This window comes from Triturus cristatus, chromosome 7, assembly GCF_964204655.1.
Source record: "Triturus cristatus chromosome 7, aTriCri1.1, whole genome shotgun sequence".
Lineage (NCBI taxonomy): Eukaryota > Metazoa > Chordata > Amphibia > Caudata > Salamandridae > Triturus > Triturus cristatus.
The window spans coordinates 1,857,239,368-1,857,265,919 of NC_140590.1; the positions used below are offsets into that span (position 1 = coordinate 1,857,239,368).

Here is a 26,552-nt window from a genome sequence, read left to right on the forward strand (position 1 = left end):
TTACATATTTGTGTAACTTTGTGTCACACTCGCACTTCTGCCACTCCACGAACTACAATTTTGGAATGCTTGAGTGCTGTAGCTTAGTACTTTAGACCGCAGCAAATGTTATCTGTAGTGACTTCTGCATCTTTCCTTATTGCAATCTCTCATTCTTTGCTTATTAGAATGTTAACAAGGTTGTGATGTAATAGAATGCTGGCTCAGCTGGAGTTTCAGTTGAGACTTGGGGCTGAGCTAAGATGATCCTGCTCCTGGTGGGGTTCAATAACTACTTAACTCCTGTACTATTACTTATACAGGAATGTACCTTGTACCATCTTACTTCTAATAAATTACATCTACAAGCAACTACTGGACCTCCATCATTCAACCTTCACTACATTATCCTTTCACAAGCATGTTTAAATTTGGGCATAAATGCTCTTCCACCTCTTTATAATGATTCTTTATTGCACGGCTTGTGTTGTAAAATGCTATAAAGAGTGTTTTGTATACATCAACACAGTCAATGAAATTCTCTCTAGGGACTTGAGAGGTTGAAGGGTTCAATGTGATGCTTATGGAGGTGAATTGAGGGCACCTGGGTCACTTTCATCGGAGTGGGTGCAATTCTGATGGTGGGACATATATTGAATGTCAATTAAATACATGAGACTCAAGCAAATAACAAAACGAGTAATCTGTCCAAATGTATTAAACACTAATTACATTTCCCATTATACTTTGGGCTATGTTCAAACCGATCAAACGCTAAATGATGCATAAAGTCATTAGCACTGAACAGTGCGTTAGTAAATTTGCTAAAAACAGATATCTAAACATTTTTATAAAATAAGGCTTGGGTAGTACATCCATGCAGTAGACGTGATAAACGTATTTTTGAAATATAGCAATAGTAGTCCCTTTCGATAATGTCCCTCCACTGCTGCTTGATCGGGAAGTTTAATAACTTCGCTATTTTGAATATGCTAGGATGCTCTGAGCATGCGTAATAGAGTTCTAAATCGTTCGCCGCAGGCATAGTAGAGCAGTAAATGGTTTGGAGCATGCGTATTAGATCAGACTCCTATTCCGCGCATGCGGACTATACAGCGGTTGAAGGTTTTGAGCATGCATCGTAGAGCAGTTCAACAGTTCTGAGCATGCGTAGTGGTGCGGAAGTCTCTCGGAGCATGCGCAGTACAGCTTACTGGCGGTTCTGTGCATGGGTACTGTAGTACTTTTTTTTTACCATGGGCGGTGAATAACTCCACGGTTCTGAGCGTGCGCAGTGGAGCTGTTCAACGGTTCTGAGCATGCGCAGCAGAGTTGGTCAGCGGTTCTGAGCATGCGCAGCAGAACGGGCAGCTGCTTCATTCCATTGTTTCCCAGGAGGGCGGCGCTGTTGTCCCCCGGGGTCTTCCAAGTAGCGCCCACCTGCGGCCCGGCACCCCCACCTCACTGCTGGCCCGGGAGGGAATCGACGCTCAGCAAGGAGGGAACCAACGCCCAGCAAGGAGGGAACCAACGCCCAGCAAGAAGGGAAATAACGCCCAGCAAGCGCTGTAAACAATGTCTTGGCAGCAGAGTGACGAGGTGAGATTGTTTTATCACCCAGTGCTGATGCCCAGCCTGAGAGGTCAGTGCACCACCCATCGTCACCCACAGCTCCCCACTGCTAGCCTCTTGTATAGGCAACTACTGGTGCCCAGCCTGGCAGGCTAATGTCACTCCTACCGCCGATCACCACCTGCCACCACTGTCACCCTCTCTTATAGTCGGCTGCCAGGCACGCGAGCACCGCCAGCCACCATCCACCACTCTCTATTAAAACAAGCATTGGCATAGCCAATAGGTCTTGCTTTTTGGACCGTATAAGTATTTAGTTATGCAGCAGAATATCCTTGGTGCAACAACACCAACTGTTGCATGGCTAAACACTTAAAAGGTCCCAAATGCGAGACCTATTGGTTATGCCAATGCTTGTTATACAAGTTATGCATTATGAATTTCTAACACCCACTCATAAGATGGCACATAGGTACAGGCTGCAACTAACAACCATTGACAAAGTCAATAGTTCAGGCTTGTTGTAAGTGTAATGTTACTTGATGTATTATATATCTGGATGTAATGAAAGAAACAGCAAAATTCCAGTCGTGCGGCACAACATGCTTAGCACAGGTTTTTAGCTTATGTGTTTTTAAGCTGTGCCCTTAATCACAAGGGCCAAGTTTTAAGTGAAGTGTCCCATTTATAAAATCATTCAGTGTCAAAGGCCTAGAGTACATGTAGATGCATGTCACACATTACATTTAAACAAGGAATTCTCACTCAAGCAAGGCAAAAATGACTTTGCAATCAAAATATAGAAAAGACTGAAATGTGGGAGCTGATCCAGGGAAATACAGTCGGAGCATTTGTGATAGATCAGTGACCTGAAAGAACGCCACTGAACTATGTACTGATCTGCAGGTCACAAAGTTTGAATTCCACCAAACACATTCAGGATACCCTCCTTCAAAAGGTGGTAATAACACATACTTACTTAACTCATACAGATTTTCCAGAAAGTGCAAAAGCTACGAGGACTGGCAGTTTAACAATTACCATTTCTCCATCTACTCTTCTATTAAATACAGAAGCGCCTCATTTTCACCCCGGAAAGGTCCATCATTGATGTAAAACTGCGAGTATTTCCTGGGCAAGAGATGTGCAGATATCCACTAACGAGTGTTGGAAAAGTAGTGTTCTACTTCTAGAGGGTATCCACGCTTAAATCCAAAAAGGCTGGCAACCATCTAAATGTACGCTGTCATTCTGGCTGAATTTCCAACTAAGTGGACTTTACCATCAACAGATTTCAAATCCCGATTCTCTGAATTAGATTGCGATGTATCTATGAGTGAGCAGGGTGGGACTAGAAGAGGCAGGGAGTAGAGGAGGCAGTGTGTGAGTAGAAGGATCAACGCGTGAGCAGAAGAAACCGGGAGCAATGAAGGCGCTGAGTTTTCAGAGGGGGCAGGGATCAGGAAAGCAGTCAATGTTAGAGGGGGCAGGGAGCAGAGAATCCAAGTGTGAACAGCGTGTTAGCTGAAAGGATGGTGAGCACGAGAGAGCTTTGTATGAGCAGAAAGAACAGTTAGTGTTCAAGGGAGACAAGAAGGATAGGTGGTCAGTGTTTAAGCAGAGAGGGCGGTGTGCGTCCAGAGAGGTCAGCGAATGTTCAGAGAGAGCAGATGGTCACTGTGTAAGCAGAAGGCGACAGCAGCAGAGTATCAATTTTGTGAGGAGAAAGGAGCAGAGGGCAGTGGGTTCTCAGAAGAACAGGTAGCAGAGGAGGTACTGCGTGCTCGGGGGGGAGGCAGAGAGAACGGTGGGGGCAGAGAGGGCTATGTATGAGCAGAGGAGGCAGCAATATCAGTTAGTGCTTAAAGGAGGCATGGAGGAGAGGGATCAATCAGAGTGTGTTTAGACAGGGCAGTGAGTGTTCAGAGGGGACAGGAATCAGAGAAGGGCATTCTGTGAGCACAAGAGGTGGGAACAGAGGAGAGTAGCGTGTACATTGGGTACCAGAACAGAGATTTGGCAATTAAATTAAAAGCACTGTTCAGTCTATAAATAGATCAAACTGCATTCGAGTAAGTGGCTAAGCCCTGCTCTCCAGTATCACCAACAGCTCTTCCAACCTAGACTTAACAAGCATGGATGACGATGAGGGGGGGAGGGGTGTCACCAGCATGGGAAAGTGGTGAGTGGGAGGGCGAAGAAGGAACACAGGCAAAACACAAAGAAACAAACAAAAGTACCTGAAACAGCGTGATCGGAGGAGCGACACAAATTGAGCTCAATTAATCTCAGTTTGGTCCAGGTGCTGGAGATGAAACCGGAAGTGATGCCTTGCCTGCGCTATCCAATTAGAAAGTAGAAAAGAACATGAGGATGCCATTCAAGTTGTGTATGAAAGCGAAAGTGATCGGACGCGCTTTGTGTTAATCACGCGAGTGGTGCGCGCGCAGCAGTGATCGTGCTGGAAGGGAGGCAGATGCGGCTGCGCGCGTGCAGGCTCGTGGGAACGCAAGCGCTAGGCCGGCTGTGGCAGCACTTTGTAAACCCGTATACTAAATGTCTCTCCGTGCAGCGCATGCACTGGCTCAGGCTACACCTAAAAAGGGGCAATGCCAAGCCAAACATGTCAGTGTCACTATAAATGCCCACCACCCTCCATTATCCCCCACCATCCCTCCTCCACCACTACCCCCCACATAGCCATACTAAACCTTTAAACCTCCCTACCTTATTATATTACATTTGTTAGAGGGAGTTAATGCATATATTTTTAAATCCTAATTTCTCTCATGCTTGAATGAAGAATCCCATTGCTTTATGTTGAAGGTTGTGGAAAAAAGAACAATTGATGGACAGAATGCAGAACAATGTCATACATTCACCCCAGTACAGAGATCTGGGCCTAAATCCACTTTTTTTGCTTCCCATGCCTTTCCAGTTTGAACCCAGCCATATGCAAATCAGTCTTGACCCTGAGTTGTGAAAGTGGGTATGCCCTATATGTCATAAATAGCAATAATTAACATGATATAAGTAAACATACAGAGCAATGTCTTGAACTCTCCCCTTGCCCCCGCTTCTAAATCTGAAGTATCTGTCAGTCAAGCCAGATGGATCAATCGTCCTTTGGTTGTAGTGCGTAGTGGTAGTAATTTGTTAGCTTGCTATAAGATATAAGCTTGATATAACTGTAAAATTCTTTTTTAGACTTTCCTCTCTCCAAATGCACCACGTGCTCTATCTTATTATTTCGTATTTATACAGCGCACTATCACCTTGCAGGCATCCTGGCGCTAAGCATCAAAACTGTTTAATATGAGCAGAAACAACAGAGCAAACAACATTATTTTAGGAGCTAGGAAATAGCCAGGTCTTTAATCTCCTCCTAAATGGGAGGAGGTCACTCACCATTCTTAACTCCAACGGAAGCGCGTTCCAAAGTCTGGCAGCTATCACACTGAAGGCTATACCTCCAGATCTAGATTTCTTAAATCTAGGTACTGTAACCAGTCTCAGATTCAGAACGCAAACATCTCCCTGGAATGTACCAAACAAATTTCCTCTGCAAAGCGACAGGGCCAATCTCGTGCAAGGCCTTGAACACCAGGCAGAGAGATTTGAACTGGATTCTCTGTCTAATAGGGAGCCAATGCAACTCCGACAAGGCCCGGGACGATGATGCATAACTCGGCCAGCCTAGCACCAGCTTGGCTGCTGTAGACTGGATGCACTGCAATCTGTCTAATAGATAGTTCGAAGAACCCAGTAGCAGCGCATTACAGTAGTCCAGTCTAGTTAATATAGTGCCCTGAACTACTAGAACTCGAGCCTGAGAAGGCATTAACGGCAGAATTTTTCGCAGAGTACGAATCATAGCGAAACAACTTCCTACCAATTGGTTGACCTGAGCTTCCAGCGTTAACTTGTTGTTAAATATAATGCCCAGGTTCCGAACCTTCTCCACTGGACGTAGGGTCTTAGGGAGATCCAAGGGCCAGAAATTCTCCGGCAACATCTGAGAGGCCTTCCCTGCAGAGAAATAAAGAACCTCAGTTTTTCCAGCATTAAATTGTAGGGAGTTTAATTTCAACCAATGAGACATCGCCCTCAGACAATCATGAAACGCTTCTAAAGAGGTGGCGTCATCACCATTCATGGAGAGAATTAGTTGCGTGTCATCCGCATAATTTACAGTCATAATATTATATGCCCTAATGATGGCCATCAGAGGAAGCATATAAATATTAAAAAGGATCGGGCTAATTGCAGAGCCCTGGGGAACACCATGCATAATCTTAGAGAAGGAGGATTGATATGGAGGCAGGGCCACTGCTTGACTCCTCCCAGCGAGAAAAGATTGAAACCAACAGAGGGCACATCCGGTCACCCCAACCTCTTCCAGCCTCCTCAACAAAATCGCATGGTTGACCGTATTGAATGCGGCAGACAGGTCAAGCAGAACAAGAGCTACTGACCGGCCCCTGTCTGCCTGCATTCGAAGCTCGTCCAATACGGTCACCAATGCCGTCTCCGTGCCATGCGCTGGCCGAAACCCAAATTGTACCTCCTCCAAGATATTCTTCTGAAGATGTTGTGAGAGATGATTTCCCACCACTCTTTCTACAATTTTAGCCGGGAACGGCAAAAGAGAGATGGGTCTGTAGTTACTAGGGCTCGCTGGGTCCAGTGTGGACTTCTTCAGCAGGGGCATCACAAGTGCCTGCTTCCACTGCGAAGGGACCACACCACTGGAAAGAGACTGATTACAAATCAGCCTAAGTATGGAAAAAAGCTCCACTTCAAATTCCTTCCAAACTCTTGGTGGCAGAGGGTCCAGAGGTGAGCCTGACATAACCCCTAAAGTAACCTTACCAAAGTCTTCTACTGAGAGGATCGGAAATTCGGTTAAAAACTTCCCACAAGGCAGGCTCTCAGAGTGGGTAGGTGTAGTTACACCCCCCGCCCATGGTCCACTTTCAGCACTAGAATGTACCGGACTCACTACCTCCTGACAGCGAGGGATTTCCCCCAAATCCGCAATAATCGTATTAATTTTGTCATAAAAATAGCTTGCCAGGCTATCGCATAACTCTTGCGAGGGGGGAATCTGATTCTTGCCACACTCGGGGCTGGTCAGGGAGTTTAAAATTTTAAAAATGCACCTCGGTCGATTCTGAGCCTTTAATATAGTGCTAAAATAGTAGTTAGCTTTAGTCAAATTTATTTCTGTCTTATAGCACCCAATCAAACGTTTCCAACTAATTTTTTCCTTATCGTTATAGTTCCTCCTCCACTTCCTCTCCGCCTGCTTACACTCAAGTTTCAATTTTTTTAGGTTGTCGTTGAACAAAGGTGCGGAAGCTCTTCCTACCTTCTTATGCACTTTAAATGGGGCAGTTGAGTCTAGGAGGGAAGAAATCTGTCCACAAAAGGAGGCATTTATTCTCCTCCACTTGCCTGCCTCGTAAAAAACAGTCTTTCAAATCAAAGACCGGGACTTGACCTTTGTTTCTTAGAAGGGTCTTCCAGTCCCTACTAACATAATTAGTAGCAGAACTCCCTGCTTGGGCATTATCACAAGGCATAGTAACCAAAAATTTTACCAAAAAGTGATCTGTCCAAACCATTGGCAGAATACCCACATCATTAAGAACTTGATCCCCAGAAAAAATAAGATCAAGTATATGACCGTCCTTATGAGTAGCCTTGTTCACCCGCTGGTGAAGGCCCAAACCTATACATGACTGAAGGACATTGTTGTAACCGGAGTCCAAAGACCCATTCATCCACAAATTAAAGTCACCTAGCAGCACTACACTGGCGTGGGTAGCGGCCAAGTTGGTAATGGCCTCCAACAATAACTGCTGCTGCCGCAAACATAACGCCCCTGGAGGTCTATAACAGACCACCCCAGTTAAAATATAGCCCTGTGCGTCTTTAATAACAATTCCAAATAGCTCGAATCCCTTAATTGTGTCAATCTCTAATACCACACAATTCCAAGAGTCTTTGTAAATTACACCGACTCCTCCTCCTCTCCCCCTCAATCTAGGTTTGTGTAGGATTTTAAATCCAGGAGGGCAGGCCCAACCTGGCTCCACCTCACACGCAGGGTTGGTCTAGGTTTCAGTCATAAATAAAACATCTAATTCTTCGAGTTCCAGTAACAACTGGATTTCAATGCAATGTTTTGGAAGTGATCTCACATTGAGCAGTCCACAAATAAGGTTCCCCTGTCTCAAAAGTCAGAGACTGGAAGGGCAGTCTATTCCAACATAAAAGTGCCCAGCCCCTCTGCCGCCACTCCCAGCCTACGCAATTCCATACTGGAGTATCTTACAAAGCTACTACCTCCACCCAAGTCCAACTTACCCCCGGCCCGAGCAGCATCGCTGGCGCTGAGCGCGACCTTAGCACGGACGGGCGTAGACGGGCTTGCCTTAGGCGCGCCCGCAGCGCGTTCGCGCCAGCATTCACTATATGCAGCTCGGGTCCGGGAAGCTAGACTGCTAACCCGACAAGATGGCGGTGCCCCTCAATCGGGAACCGAGCGCTAGGATGGAGGGAAAGAACCCAGTAAAGGTTCCAGTAATTGCAGTTCTGCCCGTTTTCAAAACACACACAGTATATTAACATATTTCTCACAATACAATAAAAGTTTTCCCCCAATTAAAATCTTTTCCAAAAAGTGCAAATGCAAATTAAACAGTGTTAGCTGCTCCCCGCTGCGTCAACAACACACAAACAGCCTCAAGTATTGTTTGAATCGCTGCGCGTTCGCGCCAGCATTCACTATATGCAGCTCGGGTCCGGGAAGCTAGACCGCTAACCCGACAAGATGGCGGTGCCCCTCAATCGGGAACCGAGCGCTAGGATGGAGGGAAAGAACCCAGTAAAGGTTCCAGTAATTGCAGTTCTGCCCGTTTTTAAAACGCACACAGTATATTAAAATATTTCTCACAATACAATAAAAGTTTTCCCCCAATTAAAATCTTTTCCAAAAAGTGCAAATGCAAATTAAACAGTGTTAGCTGCTCCCCGCTGCGTCAACAACACACAAACAGCCTCGAATATTGTTTGAATCTGTGCTGCGTTCCCTTGTGCCTTCCCCGGAGCACCCCAGAATCCCACTTTTTTTGGCTGAGTCAGCCAGATTTAGGGTGCGGTGGGAGAGTACTCGCTCCATAAAATTTAGTTGTTCCCCTTTTGCTCGTTCCTCTCTTGGATGAGATTTCCATCTGAATCTGAAGTGTCTCTCGGGATTATCCTCAGTAGTTTGTTGAGCTATCTACCTCTCTTCCTTCCTTCCATCTGTTTTCTTTCTCTCATTTCAAGTCGTGGCTTTGGTTGTTGCTCATTTAGCCCATTATCTTTCATTGGGTGGGGTAAGTTTCCTGCACTAAAGTATATGTTCCCTTTTGACATATTTCTTCCACCCAAGATCATTCCAGTTCAGGTGTCTTGAAGAACATTTTACTCTGAAACAACATTTTAAATGTGATCAGTAGGAGGTGCATATACTTGATACCATTGTGTGAATCTGAGGTTTTGCTAAACTTAATCAAAATAATATCTTTAAGATGATGTCTCTATTTGTATAACTTAGGAAGTATGCAAAGAGAGGATGGGGTGGAGAGACAGGGTGTGTCTTTGCGCTTAAAGAGCACATCAATGCAGTTACTGTATTTGTTGTTGAAGCCACTCCCCCACCAGTCTTTTCTAAGAAATGTAAAGGAGCCTCATAAGCTTGACTGGATCTTTTTGAAGCCTCAAGCGCTGCTAACCACTGAAAGCGCTCATAACATACTTATTGCAGATAAGGCAGGAGTTTCTGAAAGGGAGCCTGAACTGATCATAAATATATTTGAATTGGAATATCGGAGAGGAACTTATCATTATTCTGCAAGCGCTACACTCCTATGTGTCAGTATTACCAATGGTGGAACACCTCCGGTTGAGCAGATGGTTGGCCATATACCCTATCAATGGTATATGGTGACTTTGTACTCTGTGATATTCAGACATTAATGGTTTCTTTGTAGGGCGTTTCACGGGACGTTGTCATTAAGCCCTGTTACATGAGTAGATAGTCTTTATACCCAACGTTGTTCTTTTTCTAAGAGTAGTTTTTGCAAATTGGTGGTGTTTGTATCTAGTTGCTCAATAATCACCCAGGTCATGTCGTTGGTCGTATGGCCTTTTGAAAGTAAGTGATCAGTCATTTTTGTGGTGTTTGGTTTACATCGGATATTGCTCCTATGTTCGCAGATCCTTGTTTTTATCTTGCGGCAAGTCATACCCACATATCGGAGTCGACATGCGACACCTTTTGCCACCATACCCAGATACTATCACCTATAGGCGCCGCTTACCCGTATCGCGTCATTTACTGTTTAACGGCATCATTGCGACCACGCTAGGTTTACTGATAAAACCTTTAGTGTGTACTCTTGCGGCACATTGTAGCCACGCATGGTCAACCACTAGATAGTCATCATGCATGCCCACATCCATACACATGCATAATGTTTCTAGTTCACAGCCTTTCAATTTCCAGGGCAACACTAAGCACGGTGGAGCATAGAAGTACTAAACACGCATTAATTGAGCAACATGTCTACAATTATGCGTGTCCATCATATTTTTGCTTTTCAGATACTTATGCAAAGGATCTGTAAGTAAAACGATCCCACTACACTCACAGCGCACTTTAGGGTGTGCGCTGATAAATACATCTGGAGTGGCTGTCTAGTTTTTGGCCACACTCACACTCTTTGTCTGGACAAAAGCCTCACGAATAACGCAGAAGGCTGAAACTAGTTGACCTACACTTTGTAGGGATACTGAGGCACATCTTTTCACCTCAACAATATCCCGACTATGTTTTTACTCATGTCTTAGACCCTTTTATTAAAACGTATTACAAGGGCATCTCTTAGCGATATTTTTATTATGTATTCACATCTCACATAGCACTTCACATTATCACACAAAAAACCCAGCTCCGCTGTAATTCAGGCGTTGAAGCACAGCTGGATTGCTCTCGGCAATCCAGCTGGGACCCCAATGATGAAGCATGCCACCTACTAGGTAGGTGGGTGAGGGGTCTTCTAAAACAACCACTGGTTGTCTGCGCTTCTGCCCCCCCATAAGGGTACTTGTCATGAACGATGACTATAACCCTCTAGGGACTTGTCAACTTTGTTTTTAGGTCGAGCCTAGAGCAGCGCATGCGCTGCTTGCTCGACTTTTAGTAAGGGGGTTTTCAAAGTGCTACCCACAAGCTTTTCCTGGCCTAAAGCTTGCGTGCATGCTTGCGTGCACGCGCGCAGCCGCCATCTGCCTTTCTTATCTCATTAAGCCTTGTTTTACAGTTACGAGCCGTCATAGCTCATTAAGTGCTTTCGCGTGCAGCGCGCGCACACACAACTCCCTCTGCCTCTCTCTCCCACTGCAGCCCCCATCTATGCAGTCCCCGCGGCCAATGCTTGTTACTTCCAGTGCAAAAGTCTATGTGTAGACCAACTCAGAAGGTTAGGATGTTCCCATGCACTGGATGTGTCCTGTGAAATGAACATACTCCCCTTGCTTCTGCTTGCTTCACGTGGGTGTTTTTTCTTGGATGCACAGGCTGATTAATTTAGTAGCTTTGGCTCTGTGTGGAAACCTATTCGTGTCTGCATCGATCCTCCACAGTAATGTCCCCAAAGTTCATAATTCCAGTTCAAAACAACAACTTTGTGCTGGATAGTAAATTGCTTATATCATTTTACACCACTTCGCATGATGTATATTTATCAAAGTACAACCTAAACATTTCAAAAACAATTGAGTAATTTTGGTTCTGAAACCAAATCTTAAATACTGTTGTTTGCCACGGGAAGTTTACTGAACACCATGGCCTCTTTTGGAAGTGGATTTATTGCCACTTTTTAGATGACACAGTTCGGCGTGAACGTTGTACCCTCAGGATGAGTGCACGTTAACCCAGAAACGTCAGGAAGCGCTCTAACATTTAGGCAATCTCCTCACTAGCAGCTGCGAGCACACCTCAGACAGGACTTAGTGTATTGGGGCAGGGAGGGATGAAAGAAACTAGACACTGCCTGGGGCACACAAGGTGCCCCATGCATAGTCCAGTTCAAACAGGCGCTGGGGCACTCCAGCCCCAGCTCTGGCGCGAAACTGGACAAAGGAAAGGGGGTGTAACCACTCCCCTTCCTGGTCCCACCCATAGGAGGGACCTTGCAGGTAGCCCAGCCCACTAGCCCAGTATATCAGTAGGTAGCTGAGCCCTGCAGAAATTAGATTATCCTGAATCTGCAACTTGAACAGAAACTCTGGACCTTCGACATTCGACCTCAGGAAGAAGACTGAAGAATCTCCCTTGTGGCCAAGGAGTGACCACCCTGGGCAACCAGGCACCATCCAGCGACTGCTGCTTGCTTTGCGACTGATCCTACGAGGGACGACTGCAGAGACTGACCAGCGCCGCGACTTCCAGACACCTCTGAACCAGATCCACCTCTACAGCAAAGCTGAGACCCGTGGAGGCGACGAGGGACGTGGGACCGGCGACTTGGGAAAAGTGGATAGTAACTGACTAGCGTGACTTCTGAGGCTTCCTCGAGGCTGTGCTTGGGGAATTGAGAAGCCCCCATCCCGAGCACCATCTGCAAAGAAGATCAGCTCCCCACACTTCACGTGTTCTGCGTGGGGCCCTTCTGCACCTGAGTTGCTCGACGTGGTGTCCGGTTGTTGGCCCGTTGGCTAGTGACCTCTGCGACGACGAACCTTTGAATTCACCTTGCTGGTCCGGCTCCTCCAGACTGGCACTTGCTCCTCTGTGAAAGAGAAGCACCCCAGACCTTCCTGGTCTGCACCAGAAGCAAGTCCTCCATTCTGCGTGGGTTCCGCTTGCCAAGGCTTGTTGGGTCCTAACTCGACATCGACGCGGCCGACAGCAAGAGCCTTCGTGGGACAGCTCGCCTCCTGGTCCTGGTCGTCCTTGACGTCTCCTGATACCCGTGGCTGCTGCGACAAGCTTCACCTCTTCACCTGCATCTGCACGACATCTCCTGGTTCCTTCCTGGTTCCTGGCTGGTGACCTAGACTCTGTCCCTTCTGCTTGCAGGTATCCTTCCTTCTTGATTCCATCCTTGGGATCCACCGGACACTCTACACTGACTGCCTGTCAGCAACTTTACTTCAGGCATCCATAGGAGTCAACGACGAAACCCCACGCAAGTTCACACCTATGCACCCGCAGCCCGTGGGCTAGGTAACTTGAGTACTCCGGTGCTCACAAGGGTATTGACTATCCTAGGGTCTAGTTTCCAAGTCTCAAACTCCTAGCTATTCCAGAAGTGTCCTAAAGCTGTTAATTTCTAACAGGCGGTTGTCACGGTCATCCCTAAACCAGGGAAAAACGTACACCTGTGTGCCTCATACCGGCCCATCGCCCTGTTAAACTTAGGTGCAAAACTTTACTCAGCCATCTTAGCTGCCCGACTGAATGACCTGATGCCAGACCTCGTCCATTCTGACCAATCAGGCTTTATAAAGGGGGCGACAGGCCCATGATAATGTCAGACGGATAGTATGTCTCTTCGAGAAGGTCTCCAAACGGAAGATCCCAGCGGTGCTTGTGGGGTTAGACGCCGAAAAGGCCTTTGACGGGATGAACTGGTCCTTCTTATTCTGCACACTCAAACGTTTTGGCTTTGCGGTCAAATTCATCACTATGATTAAGGCTAATTATACTCAACCGCGCTTCAGAGTACAGGTTGTTGGGACACGCTTGGCCCCATTTTGGTTGACGAGGGGAACCAGACAGGGGTGCCCGTTGTCACCCCTGTTGTTTCCTTTAAGCATTGAACCACTGGCGGTCTGTATTCGCGAGGCGCCAGTGACTAAAGGGATTTTACTTGGCGGGGACACCCATAAAATATCACTTTTTACGGACGATGGCCAGATACGAGGTGGTGGTGGGCTTCAAGGTTAACCTCGCTAAATCATACATACTTAATCTAACGGTCTCTAATGAAGAGGTAGGCACACTGCGGACCCTTTCCCCACTCTAATGGGCCAGCCGCTCTCTGCAATACTTGGGAATCCAGTTGACTCCGTGCATCGAAGGACTTTACAAAGCTACCTTCCCGACCACTCTTCTCAAACTCCAAAACAACCTTAAACGTTGGAAGCCCCTCTTTATCTCCTGGCTAGGTCCCATACATGCAATTAAAATGACGGTACTCCCTAAACTTTTATATATTTTTCAGGCATTGCCTATTGAACTCAATAAGAAATTTCTACCAAAAGTTAAATCACTGTTCACACGGTTCATATGGCAAGATGGGAGGGCCCGAATGTCTTTCTCAATATTGAGACGCTCTAGAATGGAGGGTGGAGTGGGTTTGCCTTACCTCGGCCTTTACTATAAAGCTGCGCAGTTACGGATTGTGGTGGAATGGTCAAAAAGGGAGTCGGAGAAGCACTGGCTCCATATGGACCGAGCCATCACCGGGAGGACAATCTGGGACCTCATATGGAAGCCCAAGAAAGATAGGCCAACGAATGCTTATATTAGCATCCCCACTCGCACAACCTTAAAGGTATGGGACTCTATATCTAAGAATGACCAATGGGTTGAACTCAATGCGCTGATTCATGTTGTATGCCGATACTTTGTTTTTGACAATAAAAGTAAAAAATAAAAAGAATGACCAATGGACCACGTTTCCCTCTCCCTTTACACCAATACACTTCCATCCAGCCTTCCCCCCAGCACTTCAAGAGGGACACTTTCTCGAACACCAAACCAAGGCAGATAAGGCCATTATGTGGACATGCATAGGGGCTGCAAAAGTAATACTCGCGGCAGCATGGAAGAAAAAGGCAGCTCCCACTGTGTCGCTGTGGCACTCCCAGCTATGGAAACTGCTCTGTCTCGAGAGGATGACAGATATATTCCGTGATGATTATATAAGCTTCGAATACAAGTGGGGACCACTGGTTGCTTTTCTTACACGAGGGTTGCCTTTGGCCATCTGTCTGCTCTCGGTGAGGGATATGCATCTCTTTCAATTTTAGTATATACACTGTGAAATTCCGTTTTTCCATACAGCCGCCACTACACATGCTGGAGGGGGAGGGTTTTTGGTTGTTTGTTTTATATTTAAGGGATACCATCACAGTTGGAAGGGCTATAAGAAAATCCTGTCGCAAAAGAAAGACTGGTTGCATGTATGCTTTCTCAAAGTGAAGACATCCCATGCCTTTATCTTATTAGACACTGTACCTGTTTCACTAGGTTTATTACGCTTGAAGGCTTGGATTTGATCTGAACATGCGCTTTCAACTTCGTTCTTTCTAACGAATGCAAGACTTTGTATTAAGGTTTGACTACTACTTTGGATATAATGTATGAAATACATGCTAAACACCAATAAAGATATGTTTAAAGAAAAAAAAACCAATCATACCCAGGGAGACACATAAGCTTAAATTCTAGTGTGTGGGGAGGGGTCGTGAAGTGCGTCCCCTGCGACCTGCACAAGAAGGCCCCCATAAGAGGGGGGGAAAAGTATTGGGCCCCAACCTCGGGAGAAAGGAACCCCCCACTATATCGGGAAGAAATGTAATGCCCTCAGTCTTGGACCGCATGCATATAGGGGAAGCCCTTCCGATAGATAGCATACTAGCGGGCTCCAGACGTAATCGAAGCCCTTGCGCGAGTCCTCGACAATATCTGACATTTGTTCAAGGGCCAGTGCGTGCCACAGGCGAGCGTGCCATTGTGTGAGAGAAGGAGCCTCCGGTTTCTTCCAGGCTGCCGCTAGTGCCATCTTAGCCGCACCCACAACCACAAAATGGAGCGGTCCCCTTGAGTCTGATGCTTGAGAATCAGGTTGCGCATTCACAGGAGTATATGTTCCATGGATTTCCCAATCGGATACCCCAATATTATCTTGATCTGGGATAACATTTCCTTCCAGAAAGGCTTTATAGCGGGGCAGTACCACCATATCACTAGGATGTCTCCCCTCTCCAGTCAGCTCGGTTAAGAGTCTAGGGATCCTAATTAGCAGTGATCTTACCACGAAGGCTCAGTTAAACTCGGTGGTCTCCGCCTGCTTCTTCCATTTGCGAAGAATTCGAAAAATTAGCAGATTTCTGTCCACAGAGAAGCTGATCCAAGTCATTCTTGCCCTTGTTATGTCTTGTATCGATTACGCCAACTCTTTGTATTCCGGCATCCCGGCCTACCAATTTCGCCGGCTACAACTGATGAAGAACCAAGCCGCAAGACTTGTTTATGGCCAGCCTAAATCCTACCACGTGAAACGATTGCTTAAAAGTCTCCACTGGCTCCCCGTGACTCAACACTGTCTCTTTAAACTTGGCTGCACGTTCTATAAAGCCCTTTCATCCCACGGACCAGTCTTCATCGCCACCAAAATTCAGCGATATGTCCCCTCACGTGAGCTTCGCTCCTCCAATATGAACCTACTGACTCCCTGCCCATTCAAAAGGAAAAAACACGGCGGTCTAAGATTCTCGACTCTAGCTCCACAATTTTGGAACTCCCTCCCCCCCCCCGAACTGCTCCTAACCCCCTCTTGTTCCAAGTTCAGGAAATCTCTTAAAACATGGCTCTTTGCCCTGGCCTACAATTAATTGTTTCCAACTGTGATTGTTTTGCATTCGTCTCTGCTTAAGTGCCAAGAAACCGCTGGTAAACGTGCGCTCTAGAAATTATTTTAACATAAAATATATGTTTAAAATCCCCCAGGAGGCTGCTAACCCCACCAGCATCAATGAGACGTTGCAGGGAAAATTGAGGGTAGTGTCTGAGAATAAAGGTACCAGTCATATTGAGTTTTATAGTGGGCCTCCCTCAGGAACATGGAGCGATTGTATTTCGCTATGTCTTTGTATAGGGACTCCCAGTGCTTATCTGAAGGCAGGGTCAGGAGAATGCTCTCCCAAAATGTTTTGTGGCGCAGTGATCGATGTGGGCTAAGTGTAAGCAGAAGAGTATAGAAAAAGGAGATGCACCCCCTCCCCGTGTTGCCAGTTTGGACACATTTTTCCAATGGGAGCAACTCCCTAGTGGCCGCCAGTCGCATCTGCGGCTATTGGACCCAATGTACCAACTGTGCGTAATTGAAGCCTTCAGTTTGTGGAAGCTGGAAGCGGGTTACGCAGTTAGCGAAGGAGCGTATCCTCTATCCGGTGAAGAGATCCGAGATCATGAGGCATCTTCCTATGTTCAAAGGGCCCCTCTTTAAGCACTGGGGGAAAGGCAGTGCTAAAATGTAAGGGGGTGTAGGGGGATGGGAACGTGATCAATGGTAGAATTTTGTACACCGTATCCCACACCTGGAGTTTAGTTGCTGTGGGTACGCTCAGATATGCGTTGGCTGATCTATCAGCTCTCTGTCTCCACGGTAAATCCCAGGTAGTCCTACCCGTCACCTGTCAGTCTATGTGGAGCCACAGTTTTTCCAATTCCCTCAATGACCATTCACCTAGGACCCACAGCTGAGCCGCTCTGTAATATAAAAGGAAATCCGGGAGAGCAAGACCCCCCCCTTGAGCCGCGGTCTCGTCAGGAGGCGATGTGACAGATGTGCTCTTTGCCCCTGGCAAATGATATTGGTAATCATGGCTCTCAGCTCTTTAAATAACCCCTTCTTAGGCTGGATAGGTAGCCCCTGGAAGAGATAGAGAAGGTGGGGAAGAGCGTTCATCTTTATTGCGTTAATTCGGCCTATCCAGGAGATATATGCGACGCTCCATTTTTTGAAGTCAGTGTTGAGCTATCTAAGCAGCGGGGGGAAATTAGCCCTATAAAGATCGCTCAACTTGGGAGAGATTTGAACTCCTAAATATGTAATGGCCTTAGGCGCCCATCGGAAGGAGGGCATCTCCTCCACCATTCTCCACACCCCTGGGGCCAGTGTTAAATTTAGTATAAAAGATTTAGATGGGTTAACGTTGAAGCCTGAGACCTTTTCAAACTGCTCTAGCTCCCGATGTTTTTCGGCCAAGGAGATCACCAGGTTATTGGCAGGAGGACATCGCCCGCAAACAACGAGATTTTTTTTTTAAATACATTTATTTATTTGGCGTTTCAAATACAAAACCACAAACGTAACATATGCATGAGCAGTCATTGGGACATATTATACAGACATCAGTACGACATTGCACAGAGCTACAAATCAAAGGAGACATAAGACATGAGGCAATCAAAAAACATTACATCAAGAAGAAAGGGAATGATACCAAAAATGAGGGAAAAAGTGAGTAACTAGAAGTGATACTGCTGGTGACAGTTCTATCAAATATCAGGTAGTGTTAACAAATATGAAGTAAGGGGGCTCCATATATCACGAGGTTTGGACGTACGGGGCAATTCTTCAGCGTAACGGGTAAGTTGGTCCCGACAGTAGACCAGGGCTCGACAAATCCACTCGCCCGCTCGCATTTGCGAGGGAGAATTGATGAGGACGAGCAATTTTTAGGTCCTACTCGCCCTTTCTGGCAAGTAGGAAGACAAACTAACTTTTGTCCTCTGACTTTAAAAACGGAGCAAAAGTGACAAGATAACAAGATTTAAAGGCATTTTTATTGCTCACAAAGGGAATGAGCAATAAAGATGCCTTGTCACTTTTGCTCTGTTTTCAGAGACAGAGGTCAAGTAAGTTGCAGTGAGGTCCAGGGGATTTTCCAAGGGACTAGACCTGCAGGACTAGTACAATTGTTTGGATTTTTTGAGCCCTTGCAACCAGCATTTGATTGTCGGAGCCCTTCTACCTCCCCAGCATATGGAGACTCTTCGTTTGGCAAGTAAGAGCGCTATCACAACCAACCTCCTAATAGAGGCTTTAACAACTGTAACAAGACCTAGGAGACACATTTGGGGTGTGCAAGCTATGGATGTTCCCACCATCACTTGTATAGACCTTTTGACCTGTTCCCAAAAAGAGAATACTTTTGGACAAACCCATGCCAAATGGTAAAAGTCAGCATCCGGGGCACCACGTCTTTTACAATTAGCAACCTCACTTAATCCATATTTATACAACTGAGAAGGGGTATAGTACATTTGATGTAGATACTTAAAATGTACCAGTCGTAGGTTGCCATTTGCCGTAAGCTGCCCCGTCAATTTACAACAGGTGCCCCAGTCCTCCTTCGATAGTGGTTCAGGGAGAGATGTATTCCATTTTTCTAATGAACTCCCACCGGTATCAGCCCCTTCTCTTTGTGAGATTCGATACAATTTTGTGACTAGCTTAACCCAAGTCGAAGTGGTATAGAGGAGCTGTAGCGCCGCCAGAGTAGGGGGTTCAACTGGAAATTGGGGATATAATGCACGTAGAGCCGAGCACAACCTCGTATATACAAAGGTTTGCATTGCAGCATTCTACCCGTTCCCAATAACGGTAGCGGCCTCAACAAACTGACCTTGAGGAAAGGCATCCGCCATAATAGATAGACCCATTTCATGGAGAGTTTTCAGTGCACCAGTTTCCTCCATCACCGAAAGTGCTGTATGATGCAGAAGTGGCATATTTGGCGCATAGAGTGGCAATTTACTTGCACGCTTCCCCAGGACCTGCCACGCTCTGGCTGTGGTTTGCATTGTGTCTATTTCTCCCTTGTCGAAGACAGTATGTCGGTTAACGATCATGGCCTTGAGCGGCAGCGGGTGTACCGCCCCCGCCTCGACTGCTACGTGCGGTATGTACTCGGGAGCCTGTTGCCAGCAATAGGCATAGTGCGCCTGCGCGCAGAGATAATATAGCTGAAAGTCTGGGGCAGTGAAACCACCCATCTCGTAAGGAAGATTTAAGATTTCCCATTTAACGCGCTGCTTATTGCCACCCCATGCAAGTGACATTAATAATGAGCGAAGCGTGTCAAAAAAGTGTTGTGTCAGATGTACAGGAACATTTAAAAATCAATATAAAAAAATGTGGGAGAAGCACCATTTTCATCAACACAATCCTGTCCGCAAAGGATAGTGGTAAGGCTGTCCAACGGGTCACTTGGTCTTCGAGGCGCATGACTGCTCTACCAAAATTTTATTGCACAACGACCTGCTGATCCCGGTGAATCCAAATCCCCAAATACTTCACGGGGTCACTACACCACTCTAAGGAGTAATCCAAGGGTATCTGGGGCGTGTTATCTGTGAGAGGCAGTATGATCGATTTAGCCCAGTTGATACCGAGGCCAGGGTACCATTCGAATCGTATGTACTCCCTGATAAGTTGTGCTAAGTGGGTTTCTGGCTTACGCACATATACTATAATTTCTATTTATTAATAATTCATTTTTGTATAATTTAAAAAAAAGATAAATCAGAACATTAAAAAAATAACCACTTTACAAACAAAATTGTCAGTGTTCATTCATATTCATGATTTTATTTCTTGTTTAGACAATGCAGTGCCGTTTGACTATCTAGAGTTGACATGTAATTTTTAATTGATGCACACTGTGTTTTTTGTTACCCTCTTCTCTCTCATCACACACATATAGCACCATGTCGTCTGCGTACATGGAAACTGCCAATGGTTGTTGATAAAAACGCAGTGCAGCTTGAGCATATCGCTGCCGGAGAATGCAGGCCAATGGCTCCAGAACGAGGGCAAATAATAAGGGCGATAATGGGCACCCCTGCCGTGTGCCTTGTTGTATCCGAAAGGAATCGGACATATAGCCATTAATTCTTACTCGTGCCACAGGGTCAGTGTACAGCAGTTGAATCCAGCTTGTAAAAATAAAAGAGACCCCCATGCGGTGTAAAATCACGAACATATATTCCCAAGAGTTAGAATCGAATACCTGTGCGGCATCCAATAGCACCGCCACCGCTGGGAGAGACGGTTCCAGTACATGCAGCACACCAAACAATGTACGCAAATTATGTGATGTCGACCTGGTAGGGACAAAATCTGATTGATCAGGAAGTACCATAACTGGCAGTAGTAAACGCAGCCGAGTTGCTAACACTTTTTTTTTTTTTTTTGTGAAAATTTTTATTGTGCAGAAAGAAGGTTACAATCACGGGCCTACAACCACCAGGGCCGGCCGCTAGTAGGTAAAAGATCACACAGTGCAATAAAGATGACTGGCCCACCGGGGCTCCGCACAATACAGAAGAGCAGACTGCACATAGAGGAAATCAGGATACACCCTTTTAACATAAATAACAACTTAAAACAAAGGCGAGGCAAGAAAACATAAGATGGGCGTCGGGCCACAGCAGGGGTACGTCCATATCCGACCACCCGATGGCAGTCAAAAAGCAGGGAAACAAAGAGGTGGGGGGGGGGGGAGAGACGGGAATACAAATCTATACTCAGATGTGCCAAATAAGTAAGGAACCATCAAGGATCAGGGGGACATGGCTACATCAGACGTTTCCACCAGGGGGGGAGCACAAATACTTCCACGATACGCATTCCACTGCCCCCAAATTCTGTTCCAAGCCCCGGGTTTACCACGAGCCACATAAACAGTCTTTTCCCTGAACATGCACCAGTCCATGTTCTCCTTCCAGACAGACACGGTGGGGGCCCGCTGCGAACCCCAAAGCTGCGCTATGTCCCTCTTTGCTATCATGTTCCCCAGGGCCGCCCACCGAGTCTGGGCCGCGTTATAGTCATTGGGCTCCCACACATTCAGCACACAACGACGCACCTCCGGCAACAGCGTGACCCCGGTGACTCGCCTCATAACCTCATGCACCTGACGCCAGTATTCCACCACCTCGCGGCACTCCCACAGGATGTGGAGAAAGGTGGCACTGTGCCCACAGCCACGCTTGCAGAGCCCGTCCTCAGAAAACCCCATCGAGACCAAACGGGGGCCCGTCACGTAAACGCGATGGAGGATCTTAAGTTGGACCAAACGGAGACGGGCCGGGATGGCCACCTCCTTAGGAGATGACAGCGCGGACTGCCAGTCCTCGTCGTCCAACTCAACCCCATCCCCCGTCCATGCCTCCCGTAGACGCACCAAGAGGTCAGCCCGATTATTTATCAACTTTTTATAGATCAAGGAGATAGTACTATCGGGAACGTGACCGTCGAGTATGCGGTCCTCGAGGGGCGAAGAAACAGGGACCGTGGACCCTTCCCCAAAAACCGAGAGCAGGGCATGCCGAACCTGGGCGTAGCGAAAAAACTCCCTCTCACTAAGCTCATACTCGCTCCGGAGCGCCGCGAAGGTCTTGACCGCGCCTTTAACCCACAGATCCCCCACTCTGCTAATACCGATCGTGTCCCAGTGCTCAAAGCCTTTCGTCGTCCAAAGGCTCCCCAGGCGGTCTGAGGCAAACAAGGGAGTAGCACACGTTAAACGCTCACTCCAACCCATCGCAACATTCGCCGCCTTCCACACCCTTACCGCAATCTTGGTAGGGCCCGTGAGGGTACCACCAGCAGATCGGGAGTAAAGCGCTCTGTTATAATTACCGCCGGGAAGCAGGAATTTATCCATCTCATACGCCGGGTTCAGACCAGGAGCATACGTGGCATGGTTAATTGCCGACAGTTGGGAGGCCCAATAGTACCGTCTAATGTCAGGAAGCGCGATGCCCCCGTCGTACCAGGGTAAAGTAAGCTTTGCCAGAGCGATACGCGCCCGCTCATCCCAGACCAGTCTCCTCTGCAGGCTCTCCACCTCCCGAAAGTAGGCCACCGGAATGACATCAAATGAGTTCTGTAGTGCGTAAAGAAATCTGGGAAGGGACATCATTTTAAACAGGGCCGCGCGACCAAGCGGAGACAGGGGCAACCTACACCAACGCGCCGTATCCACCCTCAAACGTCGGAGTGGAGACAGGAGGTTCTGCTCATAACGGACCGCCGGGTCCAACGAAACATACACCCCCAGGTACTTAAAGCCGGATGAGGACGTTTGGATAGGAAGTAGAGGCGGCAAGACGGGAGGGCCACCGGAAAGAGGGTACACGCAAGATTTGGACCAGTTAATTATCAAACCCGAGTTTTTCCCAAAGGAGGTGAGGACATCAAAGAGAACATTAAGTGACTGTGGCGGCGAGGTGAGGTACAGAAGAATATCATCCGCGTACAGCGAGACCCGATCCTCGAAGCCCGGGGCCCACCGGATCCCCCTGATAGAGGGCTCCCAGCGGAGCCAGGCGGCGAGCGGTTCTAAGGCCAGAGCAAAAAGCAGAGGGGACAACGGGCACCCCTGCCTAGTGCCCCTCCCGAGAGCAAAAGGCCGGGAAGCCCGCCCATTGACAACCACCTGAGCCATTGGTCCGGCATAAAGAAGCTTCACCCAGCTAAGAAATCCCTCCCCAAAGCCAAACTTCTCCAAGACCGCCCAGAGGAATGGCCACTCGATGGTATCAAAGGCCATGGTGGCGTCCAATGAAACCAATACGGCTGGTTCAGAAAAGTATTTCGCCCTAGCTAGGACACCGTGCAGACGCCGCAGATTAAGAGCGGTATTACGGTGGGGGATGAAGCCGCATTGATCCGGATGAATCAGATCACAGATAACGCTCAGCAAGCGGTTGGCGAGGACTTTAGCCAGGATTTTGGGTTCTGCGTTTAAGAGGGAGATAGGCCTATATGAAGCACAGCGGTCACGTGGTTTACCCTCCTTAGGAATCACGACTATAGTCGCCAGACGCTGGTCGGCGGGAAGGGAACCCCTCTCGTTCGACTCCTGAAACATACGACGAAGGAAGGGCGCGATTTTATCCGGGCGTAGTTTGTATAGTTCGATCGGCAGGCCATTAGGGCCCATAGCTTTGCCCGAGCGAAGGGAGCCAATCGCGGCAGCAATCTCATCGACGGCCGAGGGGGCATCCAACCGCTCACGGTCCTCGACGGATAAGCCGGGCAGGACAATATCCCGTAGTAGAAGACGAGAGTCGTCTTCATCTCTGTCAGACACCGGGGAATACACCGTCCGGAGGTGGTCAGCAAAGCACTCCACAATCTCGCCAGGCTCAGTCACACACACTCCATCCGCAACCCTGAGCTCTGGGACCACACGATTCACTCTCTCCTTCCTATCCAGCCAAGCAATCAATTTACCAGCCTTGTCTCCAGCATCATACAGCCTACCCTGCTGCTCCCTATACATGGTCCGGGCAGCGTCAGTAACAAGGGACTTGTACTCGAACTGTTTCAGGCTGAGGGCATGTAGCCCATCCGGAGAGACACCCGTCTCCAAGGCCGCCTCCAACCCCAAGATGTCGGTCTCCAGCTTCTCCACCTCCTCCGTCCTAACCTTCTTAGCCGCCACAATCTGGGATAGGGCCTGCCCACGGAGTACTGCCTTAAGTTGCTAACACTTTTGCTAGTATTTTTGCATCAGTGTTTATCAAGGACAGGGGTCTGTATGAATCACACCTATCGGGTGCCTTGTCTCGCTTCAGTAGGGCGACTACCAGTGCTTCTCGCAGTGTGGAGGGAAGAATCTTGGAGTCGTACGCTTCCAAGTACATTTCAAGAAGGACAGGGGCTTAAATATCAACATATTCTTTATAAAATTCGTCTGGGAGGCCGTCCATACCTGCCGCCTTTCCATTTGGAAGCGCAACTATGCCCTTGCGAACTTCATCTAATGTTAGCGGGTGCATTAAAAATTCTTGTTGGAGACGCGAAAGCCACACCAGCGCTATGTCATCTAGGTATTGCGCAATGTCTGCCTCAGGAGCTGTCTGCTGTTTTTAATACATACCGCAATAGTAGTTCGCGAACGCGTGAAGAATATTGGGTGTATCGTAGTGCGTAACGTCACCGTCCGTGATTGCCTTCACCATATAATTCCGCCCATGCGAGTCTATGATCCTGCGGGCTAGTGTTTTACCAGGCCTGCCCCCTGCCCTCTGCTCTGTAATATCTAGCTATGTGTCTGCGCGACATATGGCGAATTTCTTGATCAGCTACCTCATTATATTCAGTGATATTTGATTTAATGTTCGCTAATACAGCAGGATCCGCAGTGTCGCTATATGCGACATACTGAACCTACAAATAAAATCACATACTCCCGAAAGGAGCTAGTAAAATGGAATTCAGGGCTTGCTACACCATGCTACTCCAGACTGGATCCTCTGAGGGAGGCCAAAAATTGTGAGCAATGCTTGTTGCAATTTAGCTTCACAAAAAGTAAGCTGAGGTCATCATTGATAAAACCAGCGCATTCGCATGCCGCCAAAGATATTAAAGCCATGCTGATTAACGCGCGTTCACTAATCAAACATAACACTGAAATGGCTGAGATGATAGAGAGCCATAAGCTCGACTTAGTCTTTGTAACAGAAACTTGGGCGGATGCAACTTCTTTTTTTTAACAACAAACTTTATTGTTTTGTACAGTGCAAGGGTCAATCAAGAAAGGCGACTTCGTAATAGTGTGAAACACATAAGCCCCTTCACTGCAATTTCCTCCGACTTCCCTGGTCTGCAAACATCAGACCCCTAACCCCCCCCCCCCCCTCCCTTCCCAACTCATGCCCACACTCTCTTCTGCCTCATTGCACAACATGAGAATTACCACAATACTGTAGGGTTTAGAAGACACCTCCTTGACACAGCAAGCGAGTCGTGCTACGTGGTTCTCAGCAATCTTTCTATGGGGTCTCCCATATCGGGCTGTTCCAACAACGCCATGTCTATACCTCTATATGTAACCCATCTGGACCATATTTTCCCATGTTTCGCTGGGCACCCCCGGGCCTGAAAGACCGCGATTTCCGCAATCATACAGCGGTCCAACGCCTTCTTCCAAGGAGACAGTCTAGGGGAAGAATCATCCTTCCAGTGCTGGGCCACATCCCGTTTGGCCAAGGTGAGACCTAGAAACAATAAGTGCCGCTTATACCTATTCCCTCCTATGTCCTCAGTACTATGGAGTAAGATCAAATGGGGTTCTAAGGGAAGGGTCCAGGCCAGTACCTCACTCAAACAATTCACTACCCCCTGCCAAAAGACCTGTAACGCCCCACATATCCACACTGTATGTAAGAACGTTCCTTCCCCAGCACGGCAGCGCAAGCAGGCCTGGGACTGGATCACTCCCATACGCCATAGCCGAACTCGTGTATAATAGACCCGGTGCACGTATTTAAATTGGATCAAACGGTATCTGGTGAAAACCGCCGCCCCACGCGGACTCTCCAGTGCCTCAGCCCAATCATCATCGGTCAAGTCTGGGAGATCAGCCTTCCACCGCTCGCGCGTATTGTGTAGTGTAGTCTTAGCATGTGTCGTTAGGGACTGGTATATCTGACGGATTTTATGCTGGCCGAAGTTACCCATTAACAGTCTACCCTCCAAGGGATGAAATTCCGGGAGTGTGGTCAATGAACCAATGGCTGGGGATAGCGCGTGGCGCAACTGCAGATAGCGATGGAATTGGGATTTGTGTAGGGCGAAGTCGGTCTGGAGTTGCTGAAAGGATTTGAGTACCGTGCCTTGCATGACATCCCGTAAGGTGGAGATGCCAATGTCGTCCCAGCGGCGGAAGCCCGCCAAGGCCGCCGTCTGCCGCAGGTACGTGCCTTGCCACAGGGGGGTGCTCTTCGTAAGGCGTCCCCACCAGCCCATTAAACACACCACTCGCCGCCTCACCTGGATCACTGTACGGCAAGCCGGGGGATGCGCATCTAGCGAGGAGGCGCTGTAGAGGAGAGTATGGAGCCGCGAGTGGGACATAGTCAAGCGCTCCACCGCATAAGCCGGATCTCCCGGGGATTGATACCACCAGTCGTTGATTACCTGTAGCTGCGCCGCCCAATAATATGCCCTGACATCGGCCGCCGCTATACCCCCACAATAGGTCGACTGGGTGCACGTTGCCAAGGCCACCCGCACTGCCCCGCCCTGCCACAAAAATCTATTCAACAACGCGTTCAGTTGAGTAAACCAGGACTGCGGAATTGGGTGGGGATAATTCTGGACCCGATGCAATAAACGGGGCAGCGACACCAT

The 26,552-nt window shown here is 47.8% G+C and overlaps 1 protein-coding gene across 3 annotated transcripts in view; it reads left to right on the forward strand.

Moving 5' to 3' along the window:
- Positions 1 to 1,256: 1,256 nt before the first annotated feature.
- LOC146813473 (uncharacterized) overlaps positions 1,257 to 26,552 on the forward strand; it is a 263,778-nt gene continuing 238,482 nt past the window's right edge. For all 3 annotated transcript variants that reach the window (XR_014966985.1, XM_085620277.1, XM_085620278.1), the window contains exon 1: positions 1,257 to 1,578. Coding sequence is in view for 2 of the 3 variants with exons in the window: in XM_085620277.1 (XP_085476403.1) it covers positions 1,555 to 1,578 (24 nt within the window). In the remaining variant the exon portion in view is untranslated. The remainder of the gene's footprint in view (positions 1,579 to 26,552) is intronic.